General features: G+C 38.3%; 2 protein-coding genes across 2 annotated transcripts; both read right to left on the reverse strand.

Moving 5' to 3' along the window:
- Positions 1-1,087: 1,087 nt before the first annotated feature.
- Positions 1,088-12,930, reverse strand: LOC116296115 (uncharacterized). The gene is made up of 3 exons (XM_089039156.1): positions 12,713-12,930; positions 3,173-3,565; positions 1,088-2,851 (listed from the first exon to the last, which is right to left on the reverse strand). The coding sequence occupies exons 1-3, from the start codon at positions 12,768-12,770 to the stop codon at positions 2,385-2,387; spliced, it is 918 nt and encodes a 305-aa protein (XP_088895282.1). The 5' UTR covers positions 12,771-12,930; the 3' UTR covers positions 1,088-2,384.
- Positions 6,281-11,582, reverse strand: LOC148906175 (uncharacterized). The gene is made up of 5 exons (XM_089039152.1): positions 10,852-11,582; positions 10,534-10,691; positions 8,954-9,998; positions 7,746-8,742; positions 6,281-7,471 (listed from the first exon to the last, which is right to left on the reverse strand). Exons 3-5 carry the CDS (start codon positions 9,170-9,172, stop codon positions 6,525-6,527), a joined length of 2,163 nt encoding a protein of 720 aa, XP_088895278.1. The 5' UTR covers positions 9,173-9,998; positions 10,534-10,691; positions 10,852-11,582; the 3' UTR covers positions 6,281-6,524.
- Positions 12,931-13,928: the final 998 nt, after the last annotated feature.

The raw sequence follows: 13,928 nt of genomic DNA on the forward strand, positions 1-13,928 counted from the left end.
TGATATTGTTTGCTTCAGCCTGTTTTTTACTTGTCCATGTAATGCTTTAATCTTATTCGTCGATCCTCTCCTAAGATTATGCGTAATAAGTAAATTACGAGCCTAAGATGAAACGACTGAAGAAGAGTGCCATACAAGCCTTTCACAACTTCAAGTCGCGTAAAAAATGAGCCAGCTCAACTAGAAACTGTGGACAGCTGTTTCGGCCTGTATTGGGCCTCGTCAGCACAGTGTATCTAGTGAGCTGGCAATCCCACGAAAAAGTAGTACTAGATAGATAAATAGATAGATAAATAGATAGATAGGCTCGTAATTTACTTATTACGCATGTTCTTATTTGATATCCGAGCCCATCCCACACGGCGCACTGCCACATCCCTCTCCTAAGATTCTGAGTTTTGGGAGGAAGTTTTCTTTTATTACGTAATAATTGAAACTTTCAAGTTTAAATTTGGAGTTTTGTAGTTTGCAGTTCTGAGTCTAGGGTGTTGTCTGAGTTTAGGGTGTTGTCTGAGTTTAGGGTGTTGTCTGAGTTTAGGGTGTTGTCTGAGTTTAGGGTGTTGTCTGAGTTTAGGGTGTTGTCTGAGTTTAGGGTGTTGTCTGAGTTTAGGGTGTTGTCTGAGTTTAGGGTGTTGTCTGAGTTTAGGGTGTTGTCTGAGTTTAGGGTGTCTTGGGTCGATCTTTGACTGAGTCTGGTTTTGGCTCTTTCGGTATCAGCCCATCACGTTATGTCAGCGTATCATCGGTTCATTAAGGAGCCAGGTCTGCTCCCATAACTTACATATGAGTAGTGACGAATTATAGTGCCCAAACCCCACTCGTTTTGCCAATGGTTGCTGCGTTCGAGTTCTTTGATGTTATCAGTTGAAGGAAAAATTGAAGCGATATCAGTTTGAGAGAAAGCGACTGAAGAATGGATGAAACAGTCTGAGAAAATGTAGACTAATTTATTCACTCTTACTGTTGAAAATTATTAGTAATATATGACAAAGTGAGTTATATAAACAAATAGAAATCGGTGATAGGTGTAAATTATTGACCATCATGTATCACAAAGTGAGTTATATAAAAAAATAGAAATCGATGATAGCTGTAAATTATGATTGCATTAAAAAACAATAGATTGGTCACCCAAACAATAGCACTAAACCTAACCTTACGAAAGCGGTACTGTACTTAGGGAGCAATCAAAATCCAGCTTTAGAGCGGTACTGGACTACTCATATATTACAAAGTGAGTTATACTTAAGCAATAGAAATCGATAATAAGTGTAAATTAGCATAATGTGCAGAGGAATTTAGTTTCGTGTCTGAAGGCAAAAGAAGTTAAACTGAAACTTTCGAGTTGGCAGAGCAGCTAAATGCGGCTGAATCATAGAATCTTTCTATGAGATTCAATCATTTGTTCTGGTTGTTCATGGGATAAAACATTTTAATGTAATGCGCTCAGCTCCGATCTTTGTTATATTCGCCCCATGTAAGGGAATCCGGAATTCACGAAAATCGTCAATGCCCCAAAATTTGAATTCCATAGACTTGACGTTGGCGAGGTAGAAAAATCCTTGAGGAACTTAAACCAAAATAAAAGTGCCGGGCACGATCAAATATCTCCAAGACTACTTAGTATTGCAAGTAATGAGCTGTCACCATCATTGACAAGGATCTTTAATGGCTGCATAGAAAAATGTTATTGGCCGGATGATTGGAAAAAAGGAATCTGGGTCCCGGTTTTTAAAAAGGATGATCACAAGGATTTGAAGAATTACAGGCCAATTTCAGTCCTAAGCACGATTGATAAAGTATTTGAGCAGTTACTGGCAGGCCAAGTATCGCATTATATAGAACCTTACTTGAGCAGGAACTTAACAGCATATCGTAAAAGAAACAGTTGTGAGACAGCGCTCATAAATCTCCTGGAAGATTGGAAAAAATCACTAGATGAGAAAAAAGTAATCGGAGTGCTGTCGTCTGATCTATCTAAAGCTTTTGATTCTCTAAACCCACCACTACTGTTAGCGAAGCTCAAGGGATATGGATTTGGTGATGATGCTATTGAACTGTTACGATCGTATTTCTCAGAAAGGAAGAACAGAGTTAGAATGGGCAGTGAAATCATGAGCGAGTGGAAAACTGTGGTAAGATCCAGCGCTTGGAATCCGGAATCCACCATAAGTCCGGATTCCCTTACATGGGGCGATTATATCGAGAAGCAAAACTCCGTTTGTTAAATGTTTGCGAGCATGATTATCTTGCCCGTCTTTTTGCTATTCGAAAGGCCTTTTTTATTCCCTAAGTTGCATTTGTGCGTGTATTTTCTTGTGGTGCTGTCGCTTTAGTAGTGGTGCAATAGGGTTTAAACTGTGACTTCCTTCCTTTTCGAGAAATTATAAATTCTTTCCGCAGTTTTTACGTAGCTGTTGTTGTTGCTCTGAATTACTTTTGCAAAATTTAACTCGTTTGAATAGAAATACTATCACCACCAATACGAGCACAACACCAACAGCACCGAGTAGTGCTATCACCACTATGTTGGTTTTATGGAATTCATCTTGTGTTGTATTGATCGTATTTCTTCCCTTTACCACCGTCAGGTTGAAGGAACGTCTGATTGGCCTGTAGTTCCTTTGCTGTACTAAACACAAGTGTTCTCCCTCATCTTCGGGCTTGGCTTCTCGAATCTCGTACACACAGTGTCCTGTACTATCATTACACAGTGTACGATTCCTCTTCTTGATGATGACAGAAGGCGTTGGACGGCCTGTCGCTTTGCATTCGATAGTCGTTGCGTTACCTTCTGCGACCACAATTCTTCGCTCGCGCGACCATGATGAGTTTATGATTTCTGCAGGTTCTGCCGAAGGGTGCATGAAATGAAAAAAATAAATAAATGGACTTTCTTGTTTCTCTCCTTATATTCTTTTTCAGCTCTTCTTTCCTTCTTTACTCCCTTCACTGTCATGATTTGTTCCCTCGTTCCTTCATTTTGTTCCTTCGTTTTTCCGTTCATTCTTTCCTTCTTTCCCTCGTTCCATTCTTTCTTCTTTTTCTTCCCTCCTTCTCTCCCTCCTTCTTTCCTTTCTTATTTTCGATTTTCCTTCCTCCCTTCTTTCCTTTCTTCTCATCCTCCTTCTTAGCATGCACTGACTGACAATTAAAGTATGTTATAACTTACCAAATTTTACAAGTCTCAGCCAATTTGTAAGGTGGCTCCTGTCCAAACTTACTTCCACTTCTACGCCATACTTCTTGAAGTCCACATCCGTCAAGTTGTACATTACGACTCTTGCTGTACAATTCACACAGTCGTAAATATTCCCGCTCCATTTCACCTTTCTTTCAAATCCTCTACGTTTAATTACCGCGTTGCGTTTTCGGACAGCCAGGATCTCGTTTTTCACATAGCCAGGATCATCCCAAACACCAAAACGAAATTCAAATACTCCATTACTAAGTGAGCTTGACCAGGCTCCGACGTGGAAGTACCACTCTAATGTGACATTACTGCCTTTTTTACTGTACACTTCTTCGTCAGGTTTAACGATGAACGAATCTCTCGGCCTTAAAACTGATAAAATATAGTTTGCTTTAAACCAGTACATTACCAAATATTGTTTTTTTTTTTTTTTTACTAGAGCCACAGATATAATATTGCTCCACGTTAATATTAATTAAAGCGAGTTCAAGTGTAATTATTAACATGTTAGAACTTGTATAGAAAGGATGGAATGTAGTGATCGAGCCATTAGTGGAAGGCCCAGACAAAAAAAAAAAACGTTCAATTATTTTATATTATGATATTCCCTGCTGAACTGTTCAGTCATTGTTAAAAACGAAAAAGAAACTGAAAGCTTAAAAACAAATACTTTCACAATTGCTAACAATATCAAATGACCTGGTAAGACTTTATATGGTAAATAATATGCAAACCCAGTGAAAAGCCATAGACCACTGAACCATATCAATAACATCCGGCAAAATTTTATCCCTTAAGAAAATTATCAGTAGCTTAACGGTATTTTATAACCAGCATATTTACTGTGATTTTCCATATTCTGCAAACTCGGTACTTACAAACTGAACGCTGAAATTTGGTTTTTCGCTGTCGTCAATTAAAAATAATCAGTCGGTTCTTGATCGTCGGCAGTGAATCAAAACAATTCCACAACAAGCCGAGTTCCCAGAATATCGAAAACTGTAGTAAACTTTACCGTACACTGAGGAGTTTTGAAATTTATAATTACTCTATTTACAAAATTACTCTATTCTGATTGGACAAGAAGAGTACATTAAAATCCCAAATTGTACTCTGTAGAGTCCAAAGATACTCAGTTCGGAATCTATGGTGTTATTCTTGATAATAAGCTTTCTCTTGATGAGCATATTAGATCCGTTTGCAAGTCTTGCTTCTTTCACATACACAATATTTCGAAAATTCGTAAATATCTTAGTCAGAGCTCATGTAAGACCCTTGTTCATGCCCTCATCTCCTCAAAACTTGATTTTTGTAATTCTTTGTTCCATGGATTGCCTAAGAACTCTTTAAGGAAACTTCAGCTCGTTCAAAATTCAGCTGCTCTTATATCTGCCCTTATATCCCTTCTCGCTCTCCGAGGTCATCTTCGTCTAACACTCTTGTTAAAAAGACCTACAATCTTAAAACCTATGGTCAGACAACCTTTTCTTTTGCTGCTCCTCATCTCTGGAATTCATTACCTCCAGAAATAAGACAGTGTGATTCTCTTTCCTCTTTTAAAACTCATATAAAAACAATGCTCTTTAAGGATGTCTTTTTATAAAAATGAGTATTGGCAGGGATTTTTTATTTATTTATTTTTAAGGTTCTTAATTCTCAATTCTTAACTTCATTGCCAACTCGCTCAAACCTGTAATTAATCATCGCTCTACACTCTATGCTGATGTAAATGGTTTTTTAAGTCCTTCAATTATTACTGGTGACACTTTTCGTCCAGATCTCCTTCTCCTAATACAGTCCAAGTGCTTTTATGTTCTGGAACTAACAGTTGGGTTTGAGTCTAACCTTAATAACAATGCAGTCCGTAAAAGAGAAAAATACAAGAATTTGATTAAAGATTTGACCAGTAAATTCGATCGCGTTAAATTTGTAAACCTCTCGATGAGCTGTCTTAGCGTCCTGTCCGATGAATGTTCTACGTTTTTAGACATGATTAGTGACATTGAAGTCGACAAAAAACAACAACACTATATAATCAAAAAAATAATGAATCCATTAGAGCCACGTATTATATATTTTGTTGTAAAAATAAGATTTGGGAAAGCCCAGACTTAATGAAATTTTAATATATATTTTTTTAAATATACACACACATATATATATATATCATTTATATATCAATCAATTTCAAGTAGCCAGTTGTTAATTGCCTATACGTAGAGAGATTTACAACTGTATTTAAGAAAAAGAATTAAGAGCGGATGTCCCTAAATGTCAACTACCGCGGGAAAATCGAAAAAATTCGAAAATTCCTAAAATATTCCAGAAGAAAGCCTTTGTGGTTCTTATTACCAGAAAAATACTTTTAGGATATTCCGCTTTTTAAATAGCGATTTTTTAAATGTTTTGTAATTCACGCCTAAAACGGCGATTTTGAGAGGCGAATAAGGCCGAGTTTTACCGATGTACCTTGCCCCAAATTTCTTCAAAATTTTTAACATTTTGTTTTCTACGAAAAATTTTTTTTGATTTTTGAAGAAGGGCCTAATTTATTCAGTTTTGACAAAGTCAAATATTGACCATTTTCGAAAGCATTAAAAGTCAACTGGTACATCGATTAGCCTCATGATATTATATGCTGTGGATAAACAATCGTTTCAAGAGTTTATTACCGAAATCCAAATCTCGGGCACTTAAAATGGGAACTTTTGAGAGATTTTTATGTACATAGTACTTTCACAACAAAAGTGACCTTTTGACCTGTCAAGCGATACCAGGAAATTACATTATTTCAGAAAAAAAAATTATGTACACACTTAAGATACCTGATAAGATAAACTGAAACAAATTATATAGAAAAGAATCCCTTTTGGAATAAAAAGGAAGAAAGAAAACGAAAGCTTTGTGGTAGAGAAACATACGGTTACATTTTTACGGCTTACAAGATCGACTGATAATAAACATAAAGTATGCATATCATTATATAAGGCCGAAACAGCAACAAGCGCTTGGTGAAAATATATAAATTGTTGGAATGGCCAAATATATTTGTAAACAAAACAAAAAAAGGAAGGGGAAAAAAAGAAAGGAAGGATAGATGGATGGATGGATGGGTGGGTGGGTGGATGAATGGATGGATGGATGGGTGGGTGGGTGGGTGAAAGGAAGGAAACCTTAATTATTCCACTTGTTATAAGGGAAACTTGGTAAACAATACTTAAAGGTTACTCAACGAGAACTAAAAATGTCTTTGTCTTTAATATTGGAGACGGTGGAATCGTACTGATACTTGGAAGTAATGTTTACCCGGCAGTGATAACGAGTGTTTATGTCACGCCTGTCTGACGCTTTCCTTGTTTGCGCAGTGACATGATTGAATTAGTTCCTTTATCAGCGAAACATAAGGAGCTTTGCGATGTACCTTGATATGGTCAACACAGACATCAAAATATTCACAAATGGAACGAAGTAAAGGTACAGTAAGCTTAGAGAGCTTCCCAGAGTAGTGCAGACTGCACAGATTATACGTGTCATAAACTATAGGATGCACTAGTTGCACTTCCCTCAAAATTAATTGGCGTGTCTTCTCATATTCCTGCTGATCCTCAACTGCCACAAGGCCAGCTTCGATGACAGCATTCGGCTCTTCAACTCCTCCACGTCGGATCTTTCCGGAATGTCGAGAAAAGAAGGACTTGATTTGCTTTGCCGTTAGAAACTCACTCATTTCAAACAGTCTGTTCCCCTCGCAATCACGGGCATAACGCATATCTTTGGCAACGATTTCAGGATCCACCTTGTGTCCACTTTCTTGGCCGATTCTGAATTTACCTTCCAAGTACTCCGTTTGCTTTTCATTAAAACGCGAAGACTTTTTTCCTACTTTCAAAGCCCAGCCAGCAGGAAGAGGGTCACATTCACTGGAATCCGTCACTGATGTAGAGCCTCGAATACTGGGGTAGACACCTGCAGCTCCGGTTAGCTTGGTATTGTAGGCCACTTTGGCTTTATCCATAAGGGTTAGCTTCTCTGAAGTTAAATCACATTTTCCGTAAAAAATATGGTTTTCCAAGTTGGTATACCGCTGGTACACTTTCGTACACCCTTCATTGGGACAGCAGAAAAGGGAACCATGGCTCTCGCTGCTGGAATTGGGACTTTCTTTTTCATCCTTTTTTATTGGATTCTTCTGCTTTTCTTTCTGCTCAGCCTTCGTTACGACTGTAAAATCTCCGTTAGAAAAAGGGCTCTCAAACTCGTAGGTCTTTAGGCTTGGTACTGAAAACAACAATTATGATGCCATGAATACTAACTAACTTAATAAGCATATCTGTAGCTTTGTATTCACGAGAATTTCTTTCAACTGGAATATTTCATTAGCTGTCATTAAAAGGCAATATATAACGGCAAAACAGGGTGAGAAAAGGGATGAGAAAATAAAATGAATTATATACAACATGATTATAAAATATGACAGAACTATGGATCTAGTTCTGCAAAAGTATTTGTTCGCTTGATGAAATAAAAATTCTTTTATTGTGACATTATTTACCTTTCAAGTATTTTTCTTCTATCACCTTTCCTTTACCAATACCGTAGGCTCGCCAAGCAGTTATTGCACCTTTGGCGTACTGGAAATTATTAAGCAAACTGATACCGGCCCACTTTTCAAACAGAATTTCGACATCTTGTGTAACATTTGAATCTACGATAGCGACACGTACGCCTTTAATACCACCATTAGAAAGGATTGCGTCCTTGAGCTGATGAGCTGTTTTAACATCATTGCCTTCATTGACGTATCTCCTTACGTGCGCTTTGATGCTTGCTGCTTTCCTATCGCAGGGACCTTTCCCGCCTTGTGGGTCACTGAAGTCAACCCTTTCTACACTAATACCGGTCTCAGACTTCATTCCAAGGCAGCCTGTTACCATCATACAGCTATGATAACATCCAGCATTATCTTGTCGCAGGAAGGCTTTCGTTAACTCGGGGTGTTCTTGTTTCAGTGTGCAGAGGATATGCTGGATGATTCGTAGAATGTCAAAGCTTTTTTGGGAGCAGTTTTGAGCAATGTGTACAAAGGCCTGTTGTTCTAATGTGTCTTGTACCTTTCTAACGACCACACTGATGTGCCAAGATATGCCTCTTTTTCCAAACCAGTCGGACTGAGATTCTCTGTAAGCAAGGGGCAAGAATTTCATAGCCCAGTCCTGTGTAATCAAGATGGTATGGTCATCCAGGCTTTCAATGACATTTGTTCGACCCACGTCTTGCCTAATGCACCTCAGCTGATGAGACTTCCACGCTTCAATAGCTTGAATAGCCTGGCTACAAGAATATACTAAATCATCATGCTGATCTTCAGGAAAACTAGCAAGCTTTACAGCATTTTCTATGGACTGTAATGTCTTTTTTAATGCTTCACATTCCTGACAATACATATCGTGGTTGTGTGGGCAAGGCAATGCAAAGGCTTCATCTTTACTGTCTTTCAAAGCGTAGACAGGACAATGATCTCCGATGCTCGAAGATTCTGAAACATGGACCTAAAGAGCGACGTGTCTGTTAGTATGATTAATGTTCAGAGTATGAATAAACTAATATAACATTTTTCGCAGGTAGCGCAAATCTAGTCCCATGTAAATGTGCATAAGTATCTGGAGGAGAGGGAGTGACTTTTTCATTTATTTAGTGAGACAGCTCTCCTTATGAGCTTACTAAATAATTAAGAGCACTAAATTTGTTTTTTGATATTACCTTGTAATCTGTTTTCAAATATTGTTTTCCTTCCTTTAGTGCTTTCTTATAATCTCTGATCATGAGGACGCCATTTTCAATTTGAACATCCGAAGTTTCGAGTCGATCCAATATGCTGGCAAGATCGTCGAATGCTTTTGCACCTTCAGCCGCAATGTAGTCAAGTCCCTGGAGAGATTTTCTGACGGTAGCACTACAGCAAGACAGGATGCGAAGCATCGTTGAATTTCCAAATGGAGTAAATCCAGACTCTGAGCAAAACTGCTGGTACTGTTGTACTATCCGTTGAGGAATAATTGCTCGGATAACATTTCAGTGGGGTCTCAAGGATATCACCAGATGATAATTTTAGGTATTTCTGTCCAAATGGAAGATCTTGCACGACGTGCGGGCTGGTAACGAATGACAAGAAATGATCCAGCTGGTTCTCCTCGACACGCATCCGTGGACTTTTACCCAAAGGCAGAGGTACCCCACGACCATATTGTAACTTATGGACACGCGCAATCTTAAACCTGTACTGAGTTAGACCTGGTATGTAAGACTGAGTCTCTTCAAATGTTGTTAGATCAGCCATTATCGAAAGCACTTGCCTTCGAGTGTCCCAGCTTGCAGCATTATTGTAGGTCTCCGCCAGAGCTTTCAGGTACTTGCTGTCTGTGTTTTGTATATTGAGAGATTTTTCTACTTGTTGGGAAGCCTTCAACGCATTCCAAAGGGGAGCGGCGTCCTCTGCTGCAATTACCTTTAAAGCTGCTACCACTGTGTCCTTTGCTTTAGATATTCGATTGTTCTTGGTTTTGATACTGGCATTTACCCATCGTTTCTTAGGCTCAGAAACTGTTGACACGCTGCATGCTGAAAGAAATTCATTCAGCTTTAATCTTCGAATAGACAGTGTACTGAGGCTGGAGATTTCGCATGAAGAACCAGTGGAAGAAGAATCTTGATCGCTAGGCGGCACGTACTCAGCGTCCTCTATGGAAAGATTCATCATTGCGCTACATAGATCATCTTCGAAGCTGCCACCACTTTGTTTTTCTTCCTATATTAGAAATTAAATTCAATTTGTCAGATTATTGAATAGCAGTGTGGTAAGCAATGATAGCGTTGCTAAAAGATCTTCAGTGAATAAGTTTCAACTTTCCGCAAAGCAAGACCTTTCGTCGATTCTGAAGATATAGAAAACGTGCGCCCAGATTTTGCAGTTATGAGCGTTGGGCAAACGCAGCGGGAAAGTTTAGAAAAGTTTTTCTTGACTCGGTTAGGCATCATTTTATTTTCCATCCGCCTTTTTTTTCGCGAAGCCTTTTTTCCTTTTTTTATTTTTTTATATTATTTTATTTGGGAGGGGGGGGGGGGGGGGGGGGGGGGGGGTTCGGCCGTACAGTACGAAGAGTTTTCCCAAGGGTTCGCCTTTGGATCACTTGCCGACAGAGCGCATTCCGCTTTCTTCTTCCCTTTTTTTTTTTTTTTTTTTTTGTCCTATCACCTACCTCCTGTTGGGGATTCGCAAAACAGTAGAGAAATAATGTGTACTTTTATAAAACAACAACAACGCGGTTCTTTATTTTATATACCTGTGACTCTGGTTCTTTCTTGCTGGGTAACTCTTTCAGGTGTTCTTTATCAGGTGTCTCCTGTTGACATTCGAGGTCAAAGCTAGGCTCATCATGAGGTTTGCATGATTCTTGCACTTCCAACTCCGAAAGCTTCGATCTGCACCTTCTGCATATTGCTGAATCAGTAAATAAACAGCGTATAAACAAAACTAAATCAAGCCACAAACTTTAACTTGGTGACTGAAGTGAAAATTTATTTTATCCCTATAATGCTATTTCATGTTATTCTATTTCCAATTCATTCAATTTCCTGATACACCTTTTCGTTCTACTTACGAGAGCCAACAGGAACAACAATGTTGGTTTCACTGAATATTTGTATGGAGTGTAACAAAGTCACCCCACGATCTCCACTAGGTCGTTTAGAGCTATGGCAAGCCCATTCAGGTGGACACGAGCAAGTCTTCTTGTTGGAACGCCACCTAATACCACACTGTTCTCGATGTCTTGGACATATGGTTATCTCACCATACAGCTGATCATTACCTTTAAAAAGCCCTTGAAGAAAGAGAATGATTTGAAGATCAATAATAAAACACTAGTGCCCTTGCAGCTTTAACAAAGAAATGATTTTACTTACCAGCTCGTGCAAGAAGGAGATTTGACACTGTTTCCAGGTTCGCGTCATACACGTTACACAATCGCAGGTGATTCTTAGTGTTTCGATTACATTTATTAATGAGAACACACTCTGTGTTTGCTGGATTAACTGAACTAGCGCCACAAATCCCTCCTACATACTTAGAATATCCACAAACGACGGCCATGGCAAGGAACTTTGGACTGTATAGCTGCTTAGAATTAGAATTCCTGTGTTGTTGCGTCAATAATTACACGAGTACGATTGACTAATTGTGTACTTGAGTGGCAGTCGGCGGTACAGCACAAAAAAGAAAAGAAAAAAAGAAAAAGAAAGAAAAAAAAATGCACAGGACTATTCACAACAAAGATTGCTTGGCCTGCTGTGTGAGGTTTTTTAAAGTATGCAAGCTGGCATTTTTTTACCACTTCAACATTATTTTTTCAAGAAGTGCTTGTCGCGGTTTCGGCCTTATATAATGATATGCATACTTTATGTTTATTATCAGTCGATCTTGTAAGCCGTAAAAATGTAACCGTATGTTTCTCTACCACAAAGCTTTCGTTTTCTTTCTTCCTTTTTATTCCAAAAGGGATTCTTTTCTATATAATTTGTTTCAGTTTATCTTATCAGGTATCTTAAGTGTGTACATAATTTTTTTTCCTGAAGTAATGTAATTTCCTGGTATCGCTTGACAGGTCAAAAGGTCACTTTTGTTGTGAAAGTACTATGTACATAAAAATCTCTCAAAAGTTCCCATTTTAAGTGCCCGAGATTTGGATTTCGGTAATAAACTCTTGAAACGATTGTTTATCCACAGCATATAATATCATGAGGCTAATCGATGTACCAGTTGACTTTTAATGCTTTCGAAAATGGTCAATATTTGACTTTGTCAAAACTGAATAAATTAGGCCCTTCTTCAAAAATCAAAAAAAAATTTTCGTTGCATGCCAATTTTAAATAATCAAGCGAAGAAGGTTAGGCGAACTTCAAATCACCTGTAGAAAACAAAATGTTAAAAATTTTGAAGAAATTTGGGGCAAGGTACATCGGTAAAACTCGGCCTTATTCGCCTCTCAAAATCGCCGTTTTAGGCGTGAATTACAAAACATTTAAAAAATCGCTATTTAAAAAGCGGAATATCCTAAAAGTATTTTTCTGGTAATAAGAACCACAAAGGCTTTCTTCTGGAATATTTTAGGAATTTTCGAATTTTTTCGATTTTCCCGCGGTAGTTGACATTTAGGGACATCCGCTCTTAAGTTTCCATTGTTTAAAAGAACTAGTATTCAATTTTGAGCCAAGTTGCCGTTCCCAAAATTCACGTCTTGACAGTGCCCGACGTTTTAGAGCTATAAGAGATTAAAGACGGATATATGAGATTTTGCTTATCAAAACATTGTTGGAAAGACACGTCATCACGATGAGCGCTCGCTCTTTGTAAATTAATGCACAGGATGCTCTAGAACAATACACATGAACGTCCTTAATAATATTATATATACATATATGCGCGCGTGTTTTCTATTTCTTCAATATACTGTATGTTTTTACCTGAACACCAGCGCCTGCATAGGAGGAGGAGGACGACGAGGAGGAAGGTTGATATCATCTGGCACGTTGATTATTCATAATGAGGAAGGCGTTTTCGATCATGGCGATATATCCGTTTTGGTATATGATTGCACGGAATGCTCGATATAAACAGATCAAACAAAACATGTTCAACCAGAACATTCTTCTGTTTATGCATGCTTTTATTTATCTAAACACGGTGAAACTCTTTAGGATTTACGATTAGTAATAATAACTTCGTAAGTAGAATAATTTCTTCAGTAATAGTAATTTCTTTCTTTCTTTCTTTCTTTCTTTTTTTTTTTTTTTCCTTCCTTCCTTCCTTCCTTCCTTCCTTTCTTTCTTTTCCGTTGTAACACGCCTGTCCCTATTTACTTCTATCTTTCATTCATTCTCTTACTCAATCTCAAGCCCAGAGCCTTCTGGCTTTTTGGTCAGCGGGCTTGTGGCCGACAGGAAGGCGCTGGAGGACTCTGGATAATATTGTCTTTTCCTTTGCTCCAAAGCGGTGCCCATTCCCCCGCGACAATGATAGCACACAACCTGCACTCGTTTCTGCCAATGACTGCTTCGTGATTTGAAAAGGGAAGATCTGTAACTTGTGGTTTCCAACGGTCCAACCTCTTAGGTGTTCCACTCCCATTTCGAATTTCAGTTTCTAAAATATTTCCACTGCGTATACAACCATCTAAATCTTTTAGGTTGTTTTAGTGTTCGAGCGCTCTAAAGTAGTGTAGTATCTAGGATTATTCTATTTTTTTAAATCAGCATTTTTCATCCTTGCACTTGACGCAGAGAACAAGGTCGGAAAAGACGAATACTGCACATTTAGTAAACATCGGCTCGTACTGACGACCAGCTACATTTTGAGATGATGGCCAAAGGTTTCATTCGCTTGTCAATGTTGGTGCTAATAATGCATTTAGAGACACAGTGCAGAGCAGGTAAGGCAATTGTATCAAGATGACGAGAATAAGCATGATATATTCTGTTCCCTTACCTATAAGCCACTCATATTGTTCAGGTTAAAAAGTAAAACCGCGGTCATAAAATGTAGTGCACCACAATAAATCCTTCGAATCCCTAATCCCTAAAGAAAGTCTAACGGATACATCAAAGCTTAGGTACAGCTTTTAAGCCGGGAATTAAAAAAAAAAAAAGGAATTAGTACTTTGATTAATCCTGACGTAGTTAG

Source organism: Actinia tenebrosa, unplaced genomic scaffold, assembly GCF_029948245.1.
Source record: "Actinia tenebrosa isolate PJP-AT-01 unplaced genomic scaffold, QUT_ActTen_1.0 PGA_scaffold6__47_contigs__length_16458017, whole genome shotgun sequence".
NCBI classification, from domain to species: domain Eukaryota; kingdom Metazoa; phylum Cnidaria; class Anthozoa; order Actiniaria; family Actiniidae; genus Actinia; species Actinia tenebrosa.

What these genes read in the sequence shown, in the direction of transcription:
- LOC116296115 (XM_089039156.1), bottom strand. Translation starts at nt 12,770, where the DNA reads ATGATATCAACCTTCCTCCTCGTCGTCCTCCTCCTCCTATGCAGGCGC. An exon ending in ATGCAGGCGCTGGTGTTCAG is followed by an intron (nt 3,566 to 12,712) that starts GTAAAAACATAC and finishes ATATTTTATCAG; the next exon opens with TTTTAAGGCCGAGAGATTCG. An exon ending in GCTGAGACTTGTAAAATTTG is followed by an intron (nt 2,852 to 3,172) that starts GTAAGTTATAAC and finishes ACCCTTCGGCAG; the next exon opens with AACCTGCAGAAATCATAAAC.
- LOC148906175 (XM_089039152.1), bottom strand. Translation starts at nt 9,172, where the DNA reads ATGCTTCGCATCCTGTCTTGCTGTAGTGCTACCGTCAGAAAATCTCTC. An exon ending in ATTTGAAAACAGATTACAAG is followed by an intron (nt 8,743 to 8,953) that starts GTAATATCAAAA and finishes GTCGCTCTTTAG; the next exon opens with GTCCATGTTTCAGAATCTTC. An exon ending in AGAAGAAAAATACTTGAAAG is followed by an intron (nt 7,472 to 7,745) that starts GTAAATAATGTC and finishes TGTTGTTTTCAG; the next exon opens with TACCAAGCCTAAAGACCTAC.